The following is a 16,329-nucleotide window of genomic DNA, read 5'->3' on the forward strand; positions in this document are numbered from 1 at the left end:
TTCTTATCTATCAAATGGGATAATAACCCCTTCTAACTAGCTCCAGAGGATTGTTATGAGGCTGGGTGATAAATTGCTTTCTAAAAAACTGTCTGCTGTGACATTGTGAGAGTTTGCTAGAGTTACTATATGGATTGCTACTTCCAGCCCTGAAAAAATCTCCATGTAACTGCCTAGCTCTGTGTAAAGAGTAGCCAGCCCACCAACCATGGGTAGTTCTTTTAGTAGATGATGTTTATTGAAAACTTCTGCCCTAAATCTTGGGTTGTGATGAGCAATTGAAATGCAGCTTAACACCTCCTACTCAGGGAGTGGCCAGCTGAAATTTCATCCTCTTCAGTAAGTGTGTTTTTCCCCTCATTAAATTGTTAAGGAGGAGCTCATTTATTTTTTACTAATTGGGAGTCTTTTTCAGTATCCAACAGAGTTCACAAAGGACAGGAGACCTTCAGAATGGCCCCTTCCCTCAAAGTTTCAGGGCACTGAATATTAAAAATAACAGGAAATCCTGCCTCAGAAATCAGTGAGTTGTATTGAAATTCCTAATCTTTTGCTTTTGCCTTTTTCCATTTAACTTTCTTGAAACCCTGACTCTTAGCATTAGACGTAATCTTAACAATCATCATCAAATCCAATTTTTTTTAGTGATTATAGAGTTTCTATCATATCCCCAACATTTTGTCAATCAGCCCCTTTTTGTACATCTCTGGTGACCAGGCGCTTATACCTCATAAGTAGCTCATTCCAGATGGGATAGTTCTCACTCTTAGAAGGTTCTTCCTTTTGTTGAACTGATATCTGCCTTCCTGTAGCTTCCCTTTCCTCCTTTGTTTCTGACTCTACCTTCTAGAGCAAATTGATATTCTCTGAATAATAATAGCTATCATTTTAGAATATGAAGGAGTCTTCCAAATTCTGAAAACAATTGTCTTGCTGGAGAAATAATTATAAACCCTGAATACCTTAGATTCAGCCTTGATTATAATTAGGTTGAAACCAGAGGCCACAAGCTTCAATAGCAGGAATTTTGAAAGGACACAAATGTTTTTGAGAGGGCAAAGCACTGGATTAACCATTAACTTCTGTTTACATACATAAGGAAGGAAGAATAGTGCATAATTATATACCACTTATCATTGAATTTAGGCTAAAGATATACTTATTCTGAATACTTCCTCATAAAGTTGAGTTTTTATGTTTACCAAAAGGAGCAGAGCTTCCCAATAATATCAAAAGTTTTGTTTTAATAGTTCCAAGGACTATCAATTTGTAATCTTGAGAATATGCATTGCCATAGGAAATTACATTTGTTAAAATGTTTGCTGTAGAAAACAATATTTGTTAACTTAAAGTTGTAAACTCTGTTGGCCGAAGGAGGTGGACTATATTCACCAACCTTATAATGTGTAATCATTAATCTAGTTCTAATTAACTCAATAAGAATAAAAGACTGTACAGGACTTCTTAAAATTAGAAACATTGATAAAGGCATTCCTCATTATAAAAAGTTAATCTTACTTATGGAATAAATATGTGGCTCTAAATTATTATCTTTAAATTTTTATTTATTTGCTTTTAGAAGGTAGCACATTCTCATGATTTAAAAAATCAAAAGGTACAAAAGGCTATATAACTATGAAAAGTCTCCCTCCTACCCATCTCCTGCCATCCAGTTCTCTCCCTGCCCTCAATAAGGCGATCAATAATATCAGTTTCTGTTAAATTCTTTCAGGGACATTTTATGCATATATAAGTAATTATGAATGTATATTACTACCACCACTTTTTACAGGTATGATAACATGCAACACACTGTTTAGGACCTTGCTTTTTCATTTAACAATAGATTTTGAAAATCATTCTGTATTAGTACACAAAGAACTTTCTCATTCTTTTTTAGGGCTGCAGCTTACGTATTGTATGACTACACTGGTATTTAGCCAGGCCTGTATTGATAAACACTCAAATTGTTTCCAATATTTTGCTGTTACAAATAAGGCTTGTACATATACTTGAGCATATGTGTCGATTAAATTTTTACAAATGGAATTGCTGGGTCAAAGGGAATGTGCATTTAAAATTTGATAAATACCACCACCAAATTATCCTCCATAGAAGATATTCCAATTTATACTCCCACCAATAAAATATGAGTAACTGTTAAACATCATCCCCCCGTTACCACAAACTGTCCTATAAGTCTTAAAGATCTTTGCCAATCTGATAGCTGAAAAACAGTATTTCAAAGAAATTTTAATTTGCATTTCTCTTATTATGAGGAGTGAGCACTTAAGAGCCATTTCTGGTTTTTTTCTGTGAACTATCAATTCATATCTTTTGCACATTTTTCCCATTGGATTTTTGTTCTTACTGATTTCAGCTCTTATATATAAATTTGAAAACTATGGGCCGGCCCGTGGCTCACTCGGGAGAGTGCGGTGCTGATAACACCAAGGCCCCGGGTTCGGATCCCATATACGGATGGCCGGTTCGCTCACTGGCTGAGCGTGGTGCTGACAACACCAAGTCAAGGGTTAAGATCCCCTTACCGGTCATCTTTTTAAAAAAAAAAAAAAAAAAGAAAACTATTCATTTTCCTGTGATATGAAATGCAAATATATGTATATAGACATTTGTCATCTGACTCTCACTATGGTCACTTTTGCCTTACAGACATTTTTTGACTCATTTCTTTTCTTTTCCTTTTTTGGTGGCCAGCTGGTAAGGGGATCCAAACCAGTGACCTTGGTCTTATCAGACTGTGCTTTAACCAAGTGAGCTAACTGGCCAGCCCCTCCTTACAGACATTTTTTAAAAATTTCTATATAGCTGAATTTATCAATCTTTTTTTTTTTTTTTTATGGTGTTTAGGTTTTGTTTTATACTTAAAAAGATCTTCCTCACTTTGAGATTATAAAAAATTCTCCCACAGTTCCTTCATTTTTTGCTTTCTTTTTTTTCTTTACGTTTAAATGTTTTTTTTTTTTTTTTAAAGATGACCGGTAAGGGGATCTTAACCCTTGACTTGGTGTTGTCAGCACCACACTCAGCCAGTGAGCGAACCGGCCATCCGTATATGGGATCCAAACCCGGGGCCTTGGTGTTATCAGCACCGCACTCTCCCGAGTGAGCCACGGGCCGGCCCAACGTTTAAATGTTTGATACATTTGAAATTTATCTTCGTGAAAACTATGAGGTGTAGATCCAAGTAAAAATTTTCTAGATGGTTATCCAGTTACTCTAACACCAAATACAATTCCACCTTTGTCTTACTGATTTGAAATTCTGCCTTTATGAAACTAAATTCACATGTATATTTGGACTTTCTATTCCGTTCTATCGATTACAGATCAACTGTGTCTCCATTTCTTTCTTTCTTTCTTTTAGCAGTTGGCCAGCATGGGGAATCCAAGCCCTTGATCTTGGTGTTATAACACTGCACTCTAACCAACTGAGCTAACCAGCCAGCCCTATGGCTCCATTCTTTCTTGATGGCAGATCCCTGATTTTATATGGTGATTTTCTTCTGCAACCAGTGACTTTTCAGTTAAAATTTAGTACCTGTTTAAATTGCTCGTTGTTTCAGTAAATTTCCATAACTAACCTCTCACTCTGTTTCTTTCTCTCTGCTTTTTAAGATAATGCCACCAGTGCAGAAATCATGAGTTGTTTGCCTATGGTGTTTTGCAGGACCATTGGAGTTAGCTTGGCCCAACCCAAACCAGGCTAAACTGGTTGAGCCCACAGACATCCCTACTGAGCCTGTACAAATGTTCAATGGACAACATTTTGACATCAGAGGGCCAAAAACTCCACCTCCAGATCATGCTAATGCCACCATTTTTTTGAACATGCAACCCATGGAGAGGTGTACGGATGTCTTGCACCTGTGCAGATCACTGAATAACATCCTCAAACTCTTTAACCAATCATGAACCCCCATGCTTTGCACCACTCCAACCACCTTCTCCATAAATATACCTTTTTCTGCTGTCAAGAAAGTGGATTTATTTATTTCTCCCATCTTCTCTCTTGGCTGCCTTGTGAATAAACCTTTATCTCTGCTGGAAAGACCGGTGTCAGTATTTGGCTTGCCATGCATTGGGTGATGGGACTTGTTTGGTTTCACTTCCACTACCACCAGCTCTTCAGGGAAAGTGACTCAAAGATCAGACACAGAGAGTAAATCTGATTGGTCTCAGCTAATACTGGTGGTCTTATTCTCTTTGCTATTTATTGATTTAGCCATGGCCAACAGCACTTGAGGGGAAGTCTATCAGGTGGCTACTAGGAAAAATAGTAGCCTATTTTACACATGAAAGGAGGTGGTTAGTTGGCAGTTTGGATATATAACTCTGAAATGTAGAAAAGAGGTCCAGAATGAAGATGTAATCTGGGGGTATTATCACTACATAGATCATATTTAAAGTAATGTGATGGGATAAGATCATCAAGGAGTGAGTGTAAATGGAAAATGTAAAAAGTGTAAGTTCTGAGGCCTGGGGCACTGCAGTATTTAGAGGTCAGAGAAATGAGGAGAAACTAGGAGCAGACAGTGAGGTAAAAGAACCAGGGGAGTGAAATATTACAGAAGTCAAAGAAGAGGTAGTAATGAGCTGTGTCTAGTGCTCTTGGTAGGTCAAGTAACACATGGACTGAGAATTGATTATTAGCAAATTGGCATCTCTGGTGGCCTTGACAAGAGCATTTCAGTGGGGTATTGGAGGTGTAACCTTTACGGGAGAGAGTCCCACAGAAAATGGGAAAAAGGAAATCAAAATATCAAGTGCAGTATAGGCCACCTTTGTGAGGCCCCCTGCTGTAAAGGAGAGCAAAGAAATAGGGCAGTAGCTAGAGGGTCAAGCTGAGTCAAGAGAGGGTTTCTTGTTGTTGTTTGCATATTGGTTTAAGATGGAAGAAATAAATTCATGTTGGTATAATGATGGGAAAGAAAAACAGAAAATGGTGACATAGGAGAGAGGGAGAACTGCTGGATAGATGTCTCTGAGACCTAGTACCTGTACTCCTCAAAGTGTGGTCTGTGGACTAGTGATGGTCTATGAATAGTTTGTCACCAGTTTGTGGCAGAAATCGAGAGTAAATATTTAGAACAATTTATAACTTTTATAACAATTTAACAAAAAAAATTTATATCTATTGGATCTAATAATAAAAAATCCTAATTAGAGTACTCAAATTTGTAGAGACAGAAAGTAGAACAGTGGTTGCCAGGGTTTGTGGGGAGGAGGGAATGGGAAGTTATTGTTTAATTGGTATAGGGTTTCATTTTGGCAAGATGAAAAGAGTTCTGGAGCTGCATGGTGGTGATGGTTGCACAACAATGTGAATGCGCTTAATATCACTGAACTGTACAGTTGGCTCAGTTAGTTAGAGCGTGGTGCTGATAACAGCAAGGTCCAGGGTTCAATCTCTGTACTGGCCAGCAGCCAAAAAGAAACAAACATGGTTGAGATGGTAAAAAAAATCTGAGCTTGCATTTTGTATGTCTGCTTTTTAAATTTTATTTTTTCTAGCAATCAATTTTTATTGTATTTTACGAAGTATAGGTCTGTGACTGGGGGAAAACCTGGGTCTTTTAGCACAGATAGTTTGAGAAGAACTGAAGAGGGTCTGACATTAGCTAAAAGACAAACACAGTAACTTACTTATAGTGAGGAAATGAAGGCAGAATAGAGGCAGAGTTACAGGTAGGTTGGAACTCATGGCGTGTGGTGAAACTTGTGGGTATTCTCTTTTGTTTGCTCCATTTTCTTAGTGTATGGGAAGCAAAATCATCAGTTAAATGAGGATAAGGGAGGAAGTGCTGGAGGTCTGAAGAGACAGAAGATGTGAAATAGTTCTTTTGGAGGGATAGTGGGAGACTGTACGAAACTGGAGAAATATAGTAGTAGAGCAAAACATCAAGGGCCCGTTTGAGGATAATGATTATCAAATTTACAGGGAGTCAGTCAACCAGTTAGTATGGTTTTGGATTTTTCTCTACCCTCCCCCGTTTTGCTGCAGGTTCAGGATTGGAGTTTCATCAGTACAAAGAAAGGAGAGAAGAACTGGAGAAATGGTGAATACCTGGGAATGAGTTTCATGAAGGACAGTAGAATCTAAGCTGTTTAAGGAAAGAAGTCAGGATGTGAGGGCAGTGTGAATAGTGAAAAGGTAGTAGGATCAATTAATTTTGTGTTTAGGTGGAGTTAAACAGTTTTTGGAGTTGGAGCATTAGAGGGAGTGAGCTAGAAAGGAAGGAGGTTGTGGTGGGAATCAGATGATTAAAATTGAGATTACAGAGGGGTTACAGTTATTGGTAATGAGCATGGAAGTGAGAGGCTAAGGCAAGGGTGATCTCTGGAGAAGAACCTGAGAAGCCAGAGAATCGAAAGAGTCATCTTCGAGAATGTTGAAATCACCAAGAATTACAATAGTAGTAAATGACAGTGAACCAAAAGCGAAAATCGTAAAGAATAATGATGAGTGACACAGGGGTCTATAGGTGACTGAAACGAGTGGATGCTCTAGTCTTCTGTCAAGACAATATTTAAAGCTCTTATTATTTTTAAAGGGAGGCTAGGAGGATTTTAGGAGGCGTGGCTCCTTTAAAGGCCTGGGAGGGAGAGAATCCAGAGGTCAGGCTTGGGGGCGGGATACCTTGGCTGAGTCTGCGCATTGAGAGAGGAGGCGGGGCTAAACTCGGGCGAGCAAGAGAGGGCGGGGCCTTACGGGGGCGGAGTCTGCGCTCCGATTCGGGCTGCGGCTGCGGCTGCTGCACTTCTGTCTTCTGGGGGAAGGAGGCTGAGGCCTGGGCAAAGGCCCGAGCCGCTGCTCGCCGGAGCCTCCTGGAGCCCCCGCGCAGGCTCAGCCTGGGGGCGGGCTCGGGCCCGGCCCGCCGCCGCACCCAGGACCGAGGCTGCATGCCCGAGGACCAGGCCGGCACAGCCATGGTGAGGGAGCGAGGCCTGCCCAAGCCGCAGCCGCCCGCCACCCTAGCCCCCGCAGGCTTGCCCCTCCCTAGCTCTGGTGTTCCCTCGGGCTCCCTGCTTTTACCTCACCCCCTTGTTACCGCCCCAGTCGGTATCTAGCTCCTCCGTCCTTGTGTTCCCTATCCACCTGCTAGGGTGAACCCCTTTAGGTGACACCCCCTTTAATCTCCCTCCTCCCCGGTGACACCCTTTTTATCACCCCCAGCGACAGCCTCTTTCACTCTTCCTTTGCCGCCGCCTCCTCGTCGTTTAACCCTTCCTTCTCTCCTCTACCGTTTTGCCTTCTTCTCTCTTCTATGATCTTTACTCCTTCCTTCTTTTTCCTTCTTGTTTTTCGCTCCTGCTTTTTGCCCTCCCTTCTCACTCCCCTTCACCATTTTATCTCCACTTCCCCCTCCTCTCCGAAGCCCTTCATCCCTTCGTCCTCTACCATCCACATTTCCTCTCTCCCTTATCGAATGTCCTCGCTCGCCCACTCTCACAGTCGTCCCCGTTTCCTTCTACAGGCATCAGGGGTCTAAGCAGAACAATTTGAGGGCTGTTGCTTCCCAGGAGCTGTAGGGCGGGCAGATAAAGATTCTCAGGCTTTCTTCTTCCTTTTCTTTTTTGGAGAGGGGAAGGAAGAGATGGGAGGTGTTGAAGAAAGCCTGGAAGCCTTATTATCTTGTGTCATTGCAAAATGTGAGTGGAGGTGTGTTATCGAGTGATGGAGTGAGGGTGGGCTTACATATTGTGACCTTATGAGATATCTAGCCTTATGACTGAAATAGCTAAAAATGTTTTGAAATCTATTTTTATTTTGAGTGTCCTTTAATGTGGAGATGCAGTTTGAGAATTTAAAAATACTTATTTACAGACTTGACTGTTCTTACTTAGAATAAATGATTTGTTTTTGTTTGGAGGCAAAGACCAAGGGCATTGGAGGACTGAAAATCAGCTTGGCAATCAGATTGTGATAGTTTCTTTAATACCTTCTGAAGGGTTCATTTGTTTTGCCCTCTCTGCCTTTAGCTGGGAGAACCTTGTATTTGCAAATTTTCTCCTCCCTGTTTCAAAATAGATTGAGACTTCTGCTGGTTTTTCATTGAATTGGGTTACACATGGTTTGCAGTACGTTTGTTGAAAAAATTGCTCCATCGTATGCAACAAGCTCAATTTTTGGTCTCTTGAGAGGATTAAGACATTCTAGTCAAAACTAAGTCCTGATCATCATGTTCTCCTAGAATATTAGTTTCTATTTTCCCTCCATCTGTTGTTTAGGAAAGTGGTTTACTATAAAATCATTTAATCTGTGAACTCTCCCTTACTCCCTGACTCCTACATTTTTAGGTTGTCATTCTCCTTTGTCTCTTTGACTTTCACAACCCATCAGACTGTCATTGTGTGCTATCCTGTTTCTCCCTGTGGAATGTGAGTTCTAGGTGACAACTAGTCCTTACTTATTCTTGTTATTCCCAGTGCCCAGGCCAAGTAGTGCTTGAATGATTCACTTATGGTCTCATTTTCCCATCTGAAAGTATAATCTTAAACTGAAATTTGAGGCAACTCATGGACTGTACAGAAAGAGAGTATGAGAATTTTAATTTTGGTACAAAAAGGAAATTTAGTGAGATAAGATGATATTCTCTTCAGAATAAAGAGCCATCCTACCCAAGACATCAAACTGCTAGAGTTTTGGAAGTGTAGGTGCTCCTATTGAGAATGTACGTGTACAGAAGAAGGGGTAATGAACTCCTCTTTGGGTATTTACAATCCAAAAGTGTCATTTGAGCTGGTCCTGAAAGATGAATAGGCTTTATATATATCATTTTTAGGAAGTGGAAGAATGCTTCATTGTGAATGTGAGTAGAAAGTCGAAAGGAATTAGGTTGTATTGTAGGAAGTAGGATTAACTTCTTTTTTTTTTAGGATCACCTGTATATAGTATGGAAGGATGCAAGAATGAGGATGTGTAGTAGGACAGTGAGGCTGGAATGATATTGTCTTAGTCCGTTCGGACTGCTATAACAAAATACCATACACTTGGTCTTATAAACAACAGAAATTTATATCCCAGAGTTCTGGAGGATGAGAAGTTCAAGATAAAGGTGCCCACAGATTTGGTTTTTGGTGAAGGTTCTCCTCCTGGTTCATAGATGGCAACTTCTTGCTGCGTCCTCACGTGGTGGAAGGGGCAAGGCAGCTCTCTAAGGGCTTCTTTTATAAGGACACTAATCTCATTCTTGAGGGTTCTGCCCTGGTCATCTAATCACCTCCCAAAGTCTCACCTCCCAATATCATCACATTGGGGGTTAGGATTTCAACATATGAATTCTGGTGGGACACAAACATTCAGACCATAGCAGTTATATTAGACATGATTATGTTTTGGACTTTGCCTCCAACTAAATTGATTTTTCATTACTTGTTGAAACACGTGTGCGCAGAGTAAGAGTGTGTGTATCGAAGAAGTGAAGGGAAGGCAAAATATTAGCTTTTTGTGATCTGGAAATTATCTGTAGAGGCTACTTTTTTTGTTTTCCTTGTATAATAATTATGTTTAGTAGGCACTCAATAAATAGAGTTGAATGAATGATTATTGTAAAGTTTTGAGTAGGGCCTGAGAGTTTGCATTTCTGACAACCCATGTAATGCTGATGCTGCTGGTCTGTGACCCGCACTTTGAGAACAACTGGTTTAAGATATAATCTTTACTTTTCATTCATCTAACAATGTTTTTGGAGTGCCATTGATGTGTTGGCATTGAGGATATCAGAGTAAAACAAATGTGGTCCCTGCCTTTTTGTATCTTAACGCGTGTAGAGTAATTTTAAATGTGAAGAGCAGTGTTGTAACACCAACGTAAAGGGTTCAGATCCCCAGCCTGCTGCCTAATTAATAAATAAATGTGACGAGTTTTAGTACTTTTTTTTTTTTTTGGTGGCTGGCTGGTACAGGGATTGAACCCTGTACCTTGGTGTTATCAGTGACATTTTCTAACCAACCAAGCTAACTGGCGAGCCCATTTTAGTACATTTTAAATGTGCTAAGAAAGGAGAAATTGCTGCATCAGGAATGGGATAGTCAAAGGTGGCTTCACAGACAATCTTGCTTTTAAGTAGAGAACTGAGGGATTAAATTATTGGAGTTGTGTTATGGAAAGAGTAGTCTAGATAGAAGGAACAGCATGTGCAAATGACCTGTGGTGGTACTTATTTTGCTGCTTTAACTCTGACATACACTGTAGTTCTCAATTTAAGGAACTGAGGGAAACCCTATTTGCCCTGCCTACTCCTCAAAAAAAAGTAGGTCACACCCCTTTCTATTATGTAGCTCTTTTTCATATAATACATATCAATTGTAATTTTGCATTTCTTGCTGTGATTATTTGATTAGAATATGTCTCTACCTCCAGAGTGTAAAAATCATTGATATAGAGATGATTTTTGCCCAGCTGCTAAGGACCAGGCCATGTTCTAGGCACTGTGGTTACAGTGATTAAAAAAAGGCATGGTGTGTGGAGGGATGGACAATAAACAAATCTAGAAATATATTATGAGAAGTACAGTAGTTATAAATGCTAAGAAAAAATAAACCAGGGTAAGATATAAAGTGATATTTTATATATGTAGCAACTATTTTAGATGGGATGGTTAAGCAGCAACACTAACAGCTAATATTTATTGAACATGACCGTACTACATACTGTTTTAAGCACTTTACATATTTTATCTCATTTAATCCTCATGGCACTCCATTGAGATAGGTATTTGCTCTATAAAGGTAAAGACCATGTTTGTTTGGCTCATCATTACATCTTCAACACCTATGTAAATGTCTAGTCCGCAATAAATGCTGAAAAAATATTTGTTGAATGAATGAATGACTTTGGGGATGACCAGAAATTCAGGGAGGCTTTGTTGAGAATGGGACATTTGAACTGGGCGTTTTAACAAGTGAAGTTTTATTGGGTAAGAATTTGGGAAGAAAAACCATTCCTGGCAAAGCAACCAGTTTGAGCATAGAAGCTGAGACAGAAGCAGGTGTGATGTATTCTGGGAAATATATGATTCTAACATTGCAGATGCTGTAGGAAATGAAACGAGGTGAGCCTAGGATCAGATCATGGAGTACCTTGAATCATAGGCTAAGGAGTTTTGGCTTCATTGTAAAGACCCTGAGTATCTTGAAAGGTTTTTTGTGTGTGAAGGAGTATCATAATCAAGAAAAGATTTTGAGGATGAACAGTCTAAATGCACTATGAAACATGGTTTGGAAAGGGGAGAGCTGTTGCACTAGTCTAGGTGAAAAGTAAATGTGTGAACTTTCATCTTTATCTAGTTACAGTGGTGATGATTTCAATTGGAGGAATAAGAGTTTAGGAAATAATATTTGAAGATCTGTCATACCTCTTTTTGGCTAAGTTAATTTTCCATAGAGGCATCCCTACAGAGTTATAGAAGAAGTGTGAAATCACTAACAGCATTGCAATTTTGTTCACCGGTCCTCAGTTTTCATGTATGCTGCCTTTAGAGATTTATGAGACTATTAAAGCAGAGTACATCCACTGTACCAAAGTCCTTTATTTACAAACAGTAGGTCTCCCAAAGGTCAAATATTAGGGAATTAGCACTTCCCAATCTTATTTATTATTATTTTTTTTTGTTGTTGCTGATATTGTCTTTATTGCCCTGTAATGGCTGAGTATAGGTTACATTAAGCATTAGTCACCATGCGAAAAATACACTGACGTACACACACATCTTTTCACATCTTTTCAAGTAGAAAGCTGGAGATCAAGCAAGGGGCAGTGTCTTGTTTTAACAATGCTCTTTTATAAGAATTCAGTTCCAGGAGCACATCTTTGGCCCATTCTGAGTACACAGTGTTTCACTAGGGCTTCAGAGTGTGGAGGATGTATAGAAGACAGGGAGTTTGTCTGTGAAGAGTGTATATTCCTAGTCATGACAAGGCCTACACAGATACAGCAAAAGGAAAATAATTCCCAGGCAATAATGATCTGCCCCCTGGGGGGTTGTATATGGGGCTATCAACTTTTTTTTTTTTCTTATGATAGTGACATTTTGAGCTAAAAAGATGGAGGTTAGTATTAATATCAGTAAATATGTTCCTGAAACTGGCAAAAGGATGTGTATGTGAGGAATAAATAAGCAAATTGAAATCCCTTCAAAGTATATGTCTTTAAACCATGGTTCTGGGAGGTCTCATTCTAGTTATTAGCTGACTAAAATAATTTCTAAATTAAACAATTATTCTACGTAGGTAGTTATTTTCCATAGATGATAAATCGTGTCCATGGAAACAATTGTATATGAGACAGAATCACTTCCTATTTCACTAAAATTTACAAATAAGACTCAATTACTTTGTTCTCTTTGGGATAGTCATTCCAGTCATTTTCAGAATATCTTGTACTGAATTTCTCTAAGTAAAATTATCTTAAGTTACTGAGATACTTTTTATCAAATTTTACTCATGGTACTCTATATTAAACTTTTTATGGTTCCCAATTTCAAAGTAGTCGTGGTAATCTATTAAATAGAATGTTGTTACTTTTTAGTCCTTTTTATTAAATTTGTTTATAATAGAGGTCATGCTTAATCATTTCCAAGGTCATTTTAAAAATGGTTTTTGTGTGGTATGAGAAAGGAGTAATTTTAAGTAAAATACATTTTATTTTAAAATTACACATATAGTTCATTTAATACATTAAACAGAATATAAAATATATTAAAATATTAAATGTTAAAATATATTAAAACAAATTTCAGCCTTTTCCTGTTTAACAAATGATGTATTAACATAAGATAAAGCATTATTTATCAGATTTTAAAGTGAATGTTTATTAAAATGTAGATTGAAACTATATGGCATCAAAATAGACAAGAACTGACTTTTTCAAAATTTAAATTTATAACTCTTGCATTTTTGTATTTAAAAAATGAAATTTTTATGATTGTTCTGTTTTGTTTCTAAATGACAAAATAAAAGGAAGAGTTCCAGGCTGCTAGTTGCAAGCCTGTTTCCCCAATTATAATCTTGGAAGTATGGAGAGTTTATTTCCAATAAATGAAAATCCAAACTGGATATAACTATCACCATACTTCTTATTTTTAACACTTAGAAAAATACTGAGATATCTTGATATATCATTTAAGAATCCTGATCAGATCAATACACTCATTTTCTTTTTTATTTCATCATCAATGTGACTTACATATACTGTCTTTAACGGATTATTGTAAGAATAAATATACTTTAAAACTACTGTGATGTTCAGGTGAAGTATAACAGTTGAATGACTATATCATGAGTTAGCCTCCTAATTTCCGCTAGTTCAGACATGTTCAGTGTATAAATTTTTGGATACTCTCAAACTATTTTGTTTTCAAAGGAGAAAATTTTAGATAATTATTATTATTATTATTTTTTTTTTGTCCTTTTTTGTGACCGCGCTCAGCCAGTGAGCCAACCGGCCATCCCTATATAGGATCCGAACCCGCGGTGGGAGCGCTGCTGCGCTCCCAGCGCAGCACTCTCCCGAGTGAGCCACGGGGTCGGCCCTTAGATAATTATTTTATTAAATATTCAAAAATATCAAATTGAAATAGACATCAATATTGAATTTAATCACATGAACCTATAGACCGTCCATGAATTGGAAAATGCTGGCTAAAACACTGCTTTTTTTCATAGTTTTTAAAGCTAGCTCTTAAAAGCACACTTAACTAAAAAGTGGCACAAGTAGTATTAGTATTTGTAGTGGAACATTTTAATTTTATTTTTGGTGGTGCAGTGGAACTTTTTAGTGCTAATTAAAATAGAAAAACAATGTTAAGGACAAAAGTCTTGAATGCTGAGACATTTATTTAGAGGAGCATGATCTCACACAGTAGAGTTCATTTCGTGAGTACACAGTGTATTAGGTGATGTACTGATTAATCTTACAGCTCCATGAGGTTGATGTTTTCTCACTGCACAGGTAAGAAACTGAGGCTGTGAGAAACCAAGTAACTTTCGAATGATCATACAGCTAGTTAGTATTAGCAGTAGATTCAAACGCAGATTTGTCTGACCCCTAAGCCATGAGACTGTAGGAATCTGAACTGAATTCAGGTATTTTAAAGATTTGTACCATTGTTTTCATTCTAAAAGTAATTCATATTTATTGAAAGAAAATTGGTCAAAGTGTATGTATAATTTTATGTTTCTTGATCCATACTGCCAAATCACTTTTATAAAGCACTTTGAAGGAGAATATCTATGTCTTCAGCATTTAAGTATTTCTTTGACAAATTATGCTACTAGTACTACTCTGTCACTTACTAATTGTAATTAAGATTGTTCAGGCTCATAAATGAATGAAACGAAAGTTCTCCAACAGTAACAAGGCAAGGATGGAAAGAGGGAAAAAAGATTGAGGGCATGTCATTTTTCCTACTCAGAATTTTTTTGTTTCTCCCTGTTGTCTGAGGCAGTGAACCCAACAAAGATACCTTTTTAACACTGAAAACCTTGGGAAACATTACAGGAATATACTTTCAGAATACATTAATTGTGGGTAAACAAGCAAAAAAGCTGGTAGGAATTTAGTAATATTTTAAAAGGATATTGCATTCTATTAATCCTAACAGTATGTGTTATGCATTGAAAATATTGTATATTTCAAGATATTATTGTGTAGAGAGTGTACATGTTATGCAGGGTGTATTTGGTATGTGAGTTTGTGGACTCCTTATGTAGCCTGCAGTTTAGGCTCTACTAGTTTACAGTGGTCTTGTAGTACTGCTGTTACCACATAGATTGTACTGCACTAAGGCAGCAACCATACATATGGACAGTGCTGGATCTACAAATATCTATATCTTGTGTATTTGGTGATATCTAGCACATAGTAGGGTCAAAGCAAATGAATGTTGAATGAAGGTGTTTTGCATAGTATACTAGGACCCTTATGATCTAATCTTTTCTACTGCCTAAGCCTTATTTCTCATTTTATGAGAAAAAAAGTCTTTATTTTATGCTCAGTAATACTGAGTATACATTATGCTGTTTTTCATGTCTCTAAGTTTTGCTTACACTGTTTCTTTTGCCTAGAATGCTGTTCCACTTCTTGGCTATTAAACCTTCAAGTGTCACCTTATGCTCTACCTCCTTTGTGAAGCCTTCGGTTACCTTCAGGCAGCCTTGGGTTACTCCTTTCCATATGCCCCTCATGTACATGTATGTGCCCTGATTACAGCAATTATTTTGTGGTGGTATTATTGTTTGTTAATGAGGCTGGCTGGCTGTCCAGATTGTGAGCCCTTTGATGGCCGAGACAGTACTGTGTTTTTTGAACTTCATGTTTAAGCACTTAGCATAGTGATTAACACATACATAGTAAGTAGGTAAGTATTTGTTTAGTAAAAGAATGTGTTTTCTGTAGAGAATTCCATAAGGTGGTGTTAACTGAGATGTGAGTTGTGAAGAAGAAAAAAATTTGAACACTCTGTACAGGTCCTCTGATGGGAAAAAGAGATTTGATGGGTAAGAAATGTTAGATCGAGGCTAGCTAGATAGCTCACTTGTTAGAGCCTGGTTCTGGTAACACCAAGGTCAATGGTTCAGATCCCCTTACCAGCCAGCCATACATAAAAAATGTTGGATCAGGTCATTTCTCTTACTAGCCTATGTGGTACTTTTGACCTAGGGTAAATGTTCTGTCTACAAGGGTTTAGCAGGAAGCGTTGGGGAGAAAACCAAGTGATTTGGGGATGAATTGAAAAGCATTATCCTTTTGTATAAAACACTTGTAAGTCACTTGTCTATAATTTGTGGAGGTGTCCTTCCAGAGAAGAGAATATTTAAACTCAGATAGTAAAGAATCAGTTACTGGTAAATCTAGAGGGGTGGTTAATTATTTTAAAAAATTTTTTATTAGCTCTATATAAAGATCTTTTTTGTTTTGTTTTTCCCTATTTTCCTGTCTTCAGCTCTCCTTTGTATAAGCATTTTTCTTAGCTCTTTAGTATCTTAATGCCTGTTCAATGTCATATTCTTCTTTTCTAAGGGCATTTTAAGAAATTTGAATGTTCTTGGTTGTGTACTATTAGTTATTTTCTTTTCATAGGCCTTGTAACCTTTGGCAAAACATTTCACCTCTCTATGCCTCCATTTTTAAATGAAAAGGTTATATTAAATTCTCTCTGTAATTCCTTCCATCTCTAAAAGAAAAGGTAGTAAGATTCTAGTAAATTAAAGGTAAGTACTGTAGTAAACTAGATACATTCTATTAGCTGTAGTACTGTGGGATCTAGGCAAGATGCTTATGTAGGTTTAAATTTTGTGGAAGCTT

The 16,329-nt window shown here is 37.8% G+C and overlaps 1 protein-coding gene across 2 annotated transcripts in view; it reads left to right on the top strand.

Annotated features, from left to right (window-relative positions):
* The first annotated feature begins 6,722 nt into the window (after positions 1–6,722).
* ZYG11B (zyg-11 family member B, cell cycle regulator) overlaps positions 6,723–16,329 on the top strand; it is a 95,924-nt gene continuing 86,317 nt past the window's right edge. The window contains exon 1 of one of the 2 annotated variants that reach the window (XM_063106939.1): positions 6,723–6,953. In XM_063106939.1, coding sequence (XP_062963009.1) covers positions 6,924–6,953 — 30 coding nt within the window. In that variant the 5' untranslated portion in view covers positions 6,723–6,923. The remainder of the gene's footprint in view (positions 6,954–16,329) is intronic. The other variant, XM_063106938.1, reaches the window with a different exon arrangement.

This window comes from Cynocephalus volans, chromosome 8 (genome assembly GCF_027409185.1).
Source record: "Cynocephalus volans isolate mCynVol1 chromosome 8, mCynVol1.pri, whole genome shotgun sequence".
Taxonomy (NCBI): Eukaryota; Metazoa; Chordata; class Mammalia; order Dermoptera; family Cynocephalidae; genus Cynocephalus; species Cynocephalus volans.